Source organism: Rhinatrema bivittatum, unplaced genomic scaffold (genome assembly GCF_901001135.1).
Source record: "Rhinatrema bivittatum unplaced genomic scaffold, aRhiBiv1.1, whole genome shotgun sequence".
NCBI lineage: Eukaryota > Metazoa > Chordata > Amphibia > Gymnophiona > Rhinatrematidae > Rhinatrema > Rhinatrema bivittatum.
This window is the reverse complement of record NW_021820817.1, coordinates 159,611-169,542: the sequence shown is the minus strand read 5'-3', so window position 1 is coordinate 169,542 and position 9,932 is coordinate 159,611. Positions and strand designations below refer to the sequence as shown.

Sequence of the window (9,932 nt, the reverse complement as noted above, 5' to 3'; positions counted from 1 at the left end):
ATCCTTCAGTTTCTACAGGCGGGGGGTGGAAAAAGGGCTCGCCTATAATTCACTACGGGTTCAGGTGGCCGCCCTTGGTTCGCTGTTGAGCGATGGGGGCTCTCTTCTACAGCATCCTGACATTGCTCGTTTTCTCAAGGGTGTCAAGCATATGCGTCCTCCGTTACGGGACCCTTGTCCCTCCTGGAGTCTTAACCTTGTGCTTTGCTCCCTGTCGGGACCCACCGTTCGAGCCGCTGCGCAGCGCAACGATAAAGGATCTCACTCTCAAGACTGTATTTCTTGTGGCCATCTGTTCCGCTCGACGCATCTCGGAGCTGCAGGCTCTGTCGTGTAGAGAGCCCTATCTCCGTTTCTCCGACTCTGGAGTTTCGCTTCGCACCGTTCCCTCCTTCCTTCCGAAGGTGGTTTTCTGCATTCCATGTGAACCAGACGGTGGAGTTGCCGTCCTTCTCTTCCTCAGAGCCGAAGTCTCTCCGTCTCTTGAATGTCAAGCGCACTCTGCGCCTCTATCTGGAGGCTACAAATGAGTTCCGAACCTCTGACCATCTCTTTGTACTCTGGGCCGGTCCTAAGAAGGGGTCTCAGGCCTCGAAGACTACCATTGCCAGATGGCTGAAGGCCGGCATTGCTGCTTCTTACATTGGGGCGGGTCGGACTCCCCCATCCGGAATCGTAGTGCATTCTACACGTTCTCAGGCGGCTTCCTGGGCGGAGGTTCGCTCGGTATCCTCGCAGGAAATTTGTAGGGCAGCCACCTGGAAAATCGTTACACACGTTCTCGAGGCACTATCGTCTGCACATCGCCTCTTCGGTCTCTGGACACTTTGGCGAGCAGGTTCTCCGAGCAGGCCTCGCAGGACCCCACCCGATTTAGGGAAGCTTGGGTACATCCCACTGTCTGGACTGATCCAGGTACGTACAGGGAAAAGAAAATTATTATTTACCTGCTAATTTTCGTTCCTGTAGTACCATGGATCAGTCCAGACGCCCACCGCGTTTGGGTTCTTGATCCTGCTCAGCTCTGCGCTGCTTCTTGCTCGCAGTGTTCTGTGTCTTCACAGTTGTTTCTTTTCGCTGTTTTCACAGCTCCCTACAAGTTGGTAGGATGTTTGCAGTTACTTGTTGCGGTTACAATTGTTTTCATTATCTGTTTCCACAAACTTGATCCTTCGGGGGTTTCTACTCGGGCTTTGATATACTCGATACTGAACTCCTGCAGAGGGGGTAGTAGTATATATGGATACGCCCCCTCAAAGCTTGTGCTGACTCCATCTGCTGGATTGGGGACATAACCCACTGTCTGGACTGATCCATGGTACTACAGGAACGAAAATTAGCAGGTAAATAATAATTTTCTTTTCTTCATCACTCCAGATTCTCCTTCAGTGAGTAAACATCTAAAATCCTAATATACTCTTAAAAAACACAGCTCTGAACATATCCTACATTTTTCCAATATCCTCCTTCAGAGGGTCAGGCATGTCTATAATTTATATCTACTTCTATTAAGAGTGGAATCTTTGTATTATCTCATAAAGCATTACAGGCTGTTACTATACTCTAAAAACATAGGAAACAACTTTGGTCTCAATATATTGAATTACACTGTGTAGGCCTTGTCCAAGGTCTCTAACTGTTGTGAGTGATTTGTATTTGAGTGCTGTTGTAGAGTCAACTTCACCTTGCAGTGTAGGGTCAACTTCACCTTGCAGTTTTTCTTGCAAGGTGAAGAATTTCCGTTTTGCTCTGGTTGAGCGTAAGTGCCATTTGGGTGAGGATACATTTTATATCAGTAAGGTATGTTTCCTATCGGCTTAGTGTATTATTGATGCTATCTGTGATGGGAAGCAGGATCTGTACATCATAGGCGTACAGGAAATAGGAAAGGCCTGCTTTGTCCAAATAGTTGCATAATGCATATAAACATTGAAGAGGGTAGGGGATAGGGATGAGCCTTGTGGGACTCCCTGTGAGAGGGGTATTAGTTCTGATGTTGTATTATTGTAGGTTACTATTGTATTTAGATTTTATATTCCGCACTTTTTTCAGCACTTCAAAGTGGATTACATTCAGGTACTGTGGGTATTTCCCTATCCCCGGAGGGCTTACAGTCTAAGTTTTTGTACCTGAGGCAATGGAGGGTAAAGTGACTTGCCCAAGATCACAAGGAGCGACAGCGGGACTCGAACCCTGGTCTCCTGGTTCATAGCCACTGCTCTAACCACTAGGCTACTCCTCCACTCCATTTATTTAAGTTAATATACATGTATTTAATAATTTTTACATACCGACTTTTCATGCGAGCATATCAAATCGGTTTACAGTAGTTAGCAATTAATCTAAAATTATTTGCATTTCCAAAGAAGCAAGAAGTAAATACATTATTTCATAAAATTATTAACATAGCAAACTAAATAGTATGCTAAATAATCAAAAGAGAGGTAGGGTAGAGATAGTATAATAAAAATATACATCAATGGGACCACGTGCAAAGATCACTGTCATATGATCTGACACATCGAGAATTGCTCTGGCTCTCACACGCTGATTGGTCAGTAGTTTGTGGATGAGCAATATCATAGTGTACTCTCAATCCATTGCCATGGTCCAATAGATTTCATTCTCTGAGCAGGTGATAGAGTTGACTTTTTGAAACTGACCAGGAAAAAACCAAACTTTGTAGAAGACAGATCATCTTGTATAGGGAAACAACACATTTTCTCGAGAGCTTGCTGTGATTAGCCAGCGAGGGAAAACCTTGAATTCCCTGGTGACGCAGATGTGTAGCTAATACTGCAAGGCATTTGGTAAAGACTTTTGGGACCTGCCATTAAGGCAAACGAGTGGGAAGAATCCACCGGGAAGTGAAGGCAGCGCCAGTGGGAAGGATGGATTGGTATATGAACATCCGATCCTGCTTTTGGATGTAAGAATCGTGCTGAGGGAATTCATTTTGAATTCCACTCAAAGTAGATGTTTGCTCAAGGGTCTGAGATCTAGAATAGGCCTCAATCCTCCTGATTTCTTAGGGATGAGGAAATAATGGGATTAGAAACCCCTTCTATACTGGGACGTATGGAGTGGTTCTGTCTTTTGTTAGTGAAGAAGCGATTGCAGTTCTCGGCAAAGCTACGTCAAGTGAAACAGATGTGGATCAAGATTCGAGCAGTATCGAGGGGATGGTAGCGGGGAGAATTACAAACAATAACCAGACTCCACAGTTTGGAGAAGTTAGAGGTCCTTGGTCATCTGCCACCATGCCTTTAATAAGATTTGTATTCCATCCCATAAGAACATAAGAAATTGCCATACTGGGTCAGACCCAAGGATCCATCAAGCCCAGCATCCTGTTTCCAACACAGGCCAAACCAGGCCACAAGAACCTGGCAATTACCCAAACACTAAGATGATCCCATGCTACTGATGCAATTAATAACAGTGGCTATTCCCTAAGTAAACTTGATTAATAGCCGTTAATGGACTTCTCCTCCAAGAACTTAACCAAACCTTTTTTGAACCCAGCTACACTAACTGCACTAACCACATCCTCTGGCAACAAATTTCAGAGCTTAATTGTGCGTTGAGTGAAAAAGAATTTTCTCCGATTAGTCTTAAAGGTGCTACTTGCTAACTTCATGGAATGCCCCCTAGTCCTTCTATTATTTGAAAGTGTAAATAACCGATTCACATCTTCCCGTTCTAGACCTCCCTTGATTTTAAACACCTCTATCATATCCCCCCTCAGCCATCTCTTCTCCAAGCTGAAAAGTCCTAACCTCTTCAGTCTTTCCTCATAGGGGAGCTGTTCTATTCCTCATATCATTTTGGTAGCCCTTCTCTGTACCTTCTCCATCGCAATTATATCTTTTTTGAGATGCGGCGACCAGAATTGTACACAGTATTCAAGGTGTGGTCTCACCATGGAGCGATACAGAGGCATTATGACATTTTCCGTTTTATTCACCATTCCCTTCCTAATAATTCCTAACATTCTGTTTGCTTTTTTGACTGCTGCAGCACACTGAACCGACGATTTCAGTGTGTTATCCACTATGACACCTAGATCTTTCTTGGGTGGTAGCTCCTACTATGGAACCTAACATCGTGTAACTACTGTCGCGAACCTCCTCTGCTGGGTCCACTGCAGTGTTCACTATCCTCCACGGACGTTCTGGCCTCAATCCGTCACCAACCCCTGTGCTGAAACAGCTGGAGCCAGTTGTAATCCTGGTAGCCTTGACTTTCACCAGTGCAGTTACTTTCGCAGATCCTTGTGAGTCCTCAAGCCCTGGACTCTGTCCCCCAGCGTGGCTTGCCACGTTATCCAAACTCCCCCAAATGCTCCCCAGTAAGGAACATAAGACAACAAAGAAAATGGTCAGAAGGAAAACAGTTCAATAAGAGTTCATTTTCTATTTCCAGCACTGTGCAACTAGTCCCCCTCTCAGGGTTGAGAGAAAAAAACCCCCAAAAAAAAATGCAACCCAAAACTCCCCTGTATGGAAATGTCTGCTGTTAGGCTTGTCCTGTTTGGGGATCCAGCACAACTCTCCCCCTTCTCCCCTCTAGTTGTGCCACAGGTAACGGTCTGCCTCTGCCCAAATAAACAGCCAGCACTTTCATTACTAGTGCCTTGCAAATAACAGGAAAAACCTTCCCTCTACAAATTAACATTCTACTCACTCACTCAGTTTCCATGCTGGAGAGAGAAGAGTCCTCTGTTAGCAGCTCCTAGTCCATGTCCACCTCTGTGTCTGAAGAGCAGCTCTCCTCAAAGTTTCTTTTCCACTCAGGCACACCCTCCTCCTCCTACCACAGCATTGACTCAGCTGAATCAGATTGACTACCCTCACATTCAGCTGCTGCCTCAGCCTCTCTCTGGACTTTGGCTTCCCTCTGCTGTTCTTGAATCCTGGGAGTTGTAGTTCTCTTTTGGTACCTGGGCGCCCCCTGCTGTTCACATCTTTGTGATTTTGTTCAGGCCTTTCTTCTGTGTTCCCTGCGGGATGCAGGGCACAGTTATTTGACTATTTCGGTGGGAGAGTGGGCTGGTGCCCCTCTCCCGGGCATTTTTCTGTACGGTCTGAAATAGGCCCCCTGCTGTTCAAACCTGAGATGGGGTTTCTCCTTTTTACTAATGCTGGTTTTTCTGTACCTCCAGGAAGGTTGCATGCCATTCCACTCATTACACTACAGCAAGGGTTATTTTTCCCTATATGCAACACCTTGCACTTGTCCACATTAAATTTCATCTGCCATCTGGATACCCAATCTTCCAGTCTTGCAAGGTTCTCCTGTAATGTATCTGGCCTACTACATCTTCCAGGTTCACAGTGATTTCGTTCAGTTCATCTGAGTCATCACCCCTGAAAACCATCTCCAGAACTGGTATCTCCCCAACATCCTCATTAGTAAACACAGAAGCAAAGAATTCATTTAGTCTTTCTGCAATGGCCTTATCTTCCCTAAGAGCCCCTTCAACCCCTCGGTCATCTAATGGGCCAACCGACTCCCTCACAGGTTTCTTGCTTCGGATATATTTAAAAAAGTTTTTATTATGAGTTTTTGCCTCAGAACCATTAGTTCTGTCTTATCAAATTCAAATTCTCTCTTCGCCTGTCTTATGAATGTTTTACACTTACCTTGACAATGCTTATGTTTTATCCTATTTTCTTCACATGGATCCTTCTTTTAATTTTTGAAGGATGTTTTTTTGGCTAAAATAGCCTCTTTCACCTCACCTTTTAACCATGCCGGTAATCGTTTTGCCTTCCTTCCACCTTTCTTAATGTGTGGAATACATCTGTACTGCGCCTCTAGATTTGTATTTTTAAACAATGTCCAAGCCTGTTGAAGACTTTTAACCTTTGTAGCTGCTCCTTTCAGTTTTTTTCTGACTATTTTCCTCATTTTATCAAAGTTTCCCTTTTGAAAGTTTAGTGTTAGAGCTGCAGATTTACTTATTGTCCCCTGATAAAGCAGAATAGCTGAACACAGCACTACGCGTACACGTCCCAATGCTGAGATCAGCCAACAAAGTCCTCCTAACCCTCCCTTCAGTCAGGACAGCGAGACTAACCCACGTGAGGGAAAGGGCCTTATCCTTAGCAGGACCTGTACTGTGGAACACTCTGCCACTAGAGATCAGACTACAAAGAGACCTCAAAACCTTTTTAAAAAGTTTAAAAACCTGGCTCTTTACACAAGCCTTTTACAAAGAGAACAGAGAATTGAAAGTATAAAATACTGGCAGAAGAACATCAGCACACAGCACTTTTTTTCCAACACGTTCGTTTTTTATTAGTTTATTTTAACTCACGGCTAAAGTAATAGAAATACACAGAGCATGAGAATTATACTTGTAAATAAAGTATGATACATGTACAAAAGGAGAAGACTTATCACACTCAAATAATATTTATTATGAAATGATGTAACCGAACCTTAATGGCACTTGTTAGAATGTACTACCCGACACATTTACCAACTTTAACTTATGTGCCTGTATGTAAACCCTTGTGATGGTATATAACTAACGACGGCATAGAAAAGATTTTAAATAAATAAATTAGTTCAAATTTGATCATGTTATGATCCCTGTTGCTAAGTGGCCCCACCACCGTTACCTCTCTCACCAAATCCTGGGCTCCACTGAGAATTAGATCTAAAATTGCTCCCTCTCTTGTTGGTTCCTGAACCAATTGCTCCATGAAGCAATCATTTATTACATCCAGGACCTTTATGTCTCCAGCAAGTCCTGCCGGAATGTAGTTCAGAGGGATCGAAGACGAGGGTCCGATTTGTGCTGTGCATAGTCTTAGGCTGATGACTCTTACCCTGCTGGAGTCTGACGGGAAGTGATTGCTGACGTTGGCTGGAAGATTTGGTAGATGGCACTGCTAAAAGGTTGGAATGGACTTCTGTAAAATCATGGACTATTTGTAAGTGTAGAAAGCTGATGTGGGACCCTCAAGAGACTTAGACTGCTACATTTCATACCAGAATTTGTCACTGAAACCTCCTTGGACCTACACTCAGCTGCTACTTGCCCTGAGCCACATCATATGCCAAGCTCCAGCTGAAGCTGTGGAGGTGTGTGAAAATGAAATAAAAACGTGTAGACAGAATGGAGAAGGTGATGCATGCACTCTTCTGCCTTTGAAAGTGACTGTGAATAATTTGACCATTTCCAGAGAGAGAGAAAGAGCCTTCAGAATGTGAATATAATCCTGAGGATATTGCGTCATCCAGCACTGGTGCATAGAGATCTGGGCAGTAAGCATGGACGTTTGGAAGACTTTCTTGAGAAAGTTGTCTAGCAGCCTTTTTCAGGAGAGACTCAAGGTAGCCAGGTGCCTCCCAGCACTTAGCTAAATTCTAGTTAGCTAATGAGATAGGCAGCCGGGACCATAACTGAGAGGCCTTGAGTTAGCCAGCTAAGATATCTGATATTCAGAGGTAGCCAGATAACTTAGCCTGCTAAGTCTGTTCAGGCCAAAGACCTGTCCTAAAGTTAGCCAGCTATAGTTAGCTATTGGATATGCCTCCAAAGTTAGCCGGATAAGTTTGCTCTCCAGACTCCTTTCTGTGCCTGTACCATATGTGCAATGGGAAGTAAATCAGTTAACTGGTGCTAAGATAACGTATTGTATACTACAGAACCTCACACGTTTTGCTTTTTGCCCTGTCTGTCTCCTTCAGTATTCAGGTGAACCGGGTCATGACGTATCGAGACCTGGACAATGACCTTATGAAGTATGCAGCCCTGGAGACACTGGTGAACGAGAGCCTAAGGAACCAAGAGGTGAAGCACAGCACTCTCTGCTCCCTCCTATCCCAGAAACCCCAAGCTAACTCTTCCCCTTCACTTTCTATCCTTTTACTCCCTTCCTCACGCCATCTGAAGCTCACAGCTAACCTCCCCTCTCAGCTTCTGCCCCTCCCTCCCTCCCTCTCTCTCTAACCCAGGAGCCCAGAGCTAACAGTTCTTCACGTCCAGAAGTACCTCAGTCATAGCTTCTGTCCTTGGAATGCAAATCTAACCTCTCTCCAAAGACATCTAGAGCTAGCCCCCTTCCCCTCCCCCTTGAAAGCCCAGAGCCAACCTCTCCCTCATGTGGCCTGCCTTCCAGAAGCCCCACGCTTCTTACCCCAAAGGGACCCAGCACTCACCTCTCTCACACACTTCCAGAGTAAGGTCTGCAGCAGGAACATGCAGAGTGACAAGTGCAGTAGACACGGGCAGAGTGAGATCTGCAGCAGGCATGGACAGAGTAATAGATGCAGCGGGCACATGCAGTGTGAGATCAGCAGGCGTATGCAGCGTAAGATCTGCAGCAGGCATGGACAGAGTAAGAGATGCAGCGGGCGCATGCAGTGTGAGATCAGCAGGCGTATGCAGCGTAAGATCTGCAGCAGGCATGGACAGAGTAAGAGATGCAGCGGACGCATGCAGTGTGAGATCAGCAGGCGTATGCAGCGTAAGATCTGTAGCAGGCATGGACAGAGTAAGAGATGCAACGGGCGCATGCAGTGTGAGATCAGCAGGCGTATGCAGCGTAAGATCTGCAGCAGGCATGGACAGAGTAAGAGATGCAGCGGGCGCATGCAGTGTGAGATCAGCAGGCGTATGCAGCGTAAGATCTGCAGCAGGCATGGACAGAGTAAGAGATGCAGCGGACGCATGCAGTGTGAGATCAGCAGGCGTATGCAGCGTAAGATCTGCAGCAGGCATGGACAGAGTAAGAGATGCAGCGGGCGCATGCAGTGTGAGATCAGCAGGCGTATGCAGCGTAAGATCTGCAGCAGGCATGGACAGAGTAAGAGATGTAGCGGGTGCATGCAGTGTGAGATCTGCAGGCGTATGCAGCGTAAGATCTGCAGCAGGCATGGACAGAGTAAGAGATGCAGCGGGCGCATGCAGTGTGAGATCAGCAGGCGTATGCAGCGTAAGATCTGCAGCAGGCATGGACAGAGTAAGAGATGCAGCGGGCGCATGCAGTGTGAGATCAGCAGGCGTATGCAGCGTAAGATCTGCAGCAGGCATGGACAGAGTAAGAGATGCAGCGGGCGCATGCAGTGTGAGATCAGCAGGCGTATGCAGCGTAAGATCTGCAGCAGGCATGGACAGAGTAAGAGATGCAGCGGGCGCATGCAGTGTGAGATCAGCAGGCGTATGCAGCGTAAGATCTGCAGCAGGCATGGACAGAGTAAGAGATGTAGCGGGCGCATGCAGTGTGAGATCTGCAGGCGTATGCAGCGTAAGATCTGCAGCAGGCATGGACAGAGTAAGAGATGCAGCGGGCGCATGCAGTGTGAGATCAGCAGGCGTATGCAGCGTAAGATCTGCAGCAGGCATGGACAGAGTAAGAGATGCAGCGGGCGCATGCAGTGTGAGATCAGCAGGCGTATGCAGCGTAAGATCTGTAGCAGGCATGGACAGAGTAAGAGATGCAGCAGGCGCATGCAGCATGGGATCTGTAGCAGGCATGGACAGAGTAAGAGATGCAGCGGGCGCATGCAGTGTGAGATCAGCAGGCGTATGCAGCGTAAGATCTGCAGCAGGCATGGACAGAGTAAGAGATGCAGCGGGCGCATGCAGTGTAAGATCAGCAGGCGTATGCAGCGTAAGATCTGCAGCAGGCATGGACAGAGTAAGAGATGCAGCGGGCGCATGCAGTGTGAGATCAGCAGGCGTATGCAGCGTAAGATCTGCAGCAGGCATGGACAGAGTAAGAGATGCAGCGGACGCATGCAGTGTGAGATCAGCAGGCGTATGCAGTGTAAGATCTGCAGCAGGCATGGACAGAGTAAGAGATGCAGCGGGCGCATGCAGTGTGAGATCAGCAGGCGTATGCAGCGTAAGATCTGTAGCAGGCATGGACAGAGTAAGAGATGCAGCAGGCGCATGCAGCATGGGATCTGTAGCA

General features: G+C 46.6%; 1 protein-coding gene across 1 annotated transcript in view; it reads left to right on the top strand.

Annotated features, from left to right (window-relative positions):
• Window positions 1-7,704: 7,704 nt before the first annotated feature.
• LOC115082165 (intraflagellar transport protein 43 homolog) overlaps window positions 7,705-9,932 on the top strand; it is a gene marked incomplete at its 5' end in the record, with an annotated part of 3,432 nt that continues 1,204 nt past the window's right edge. Inside the window, 1 exon segment of the mRNA XM_029586422.1 lies at window positions 7,705-7,807. Within this exon segment, the coding sequence (XP_029442282.1) occupies window positions 7,705-7,807 (103 nt within the window).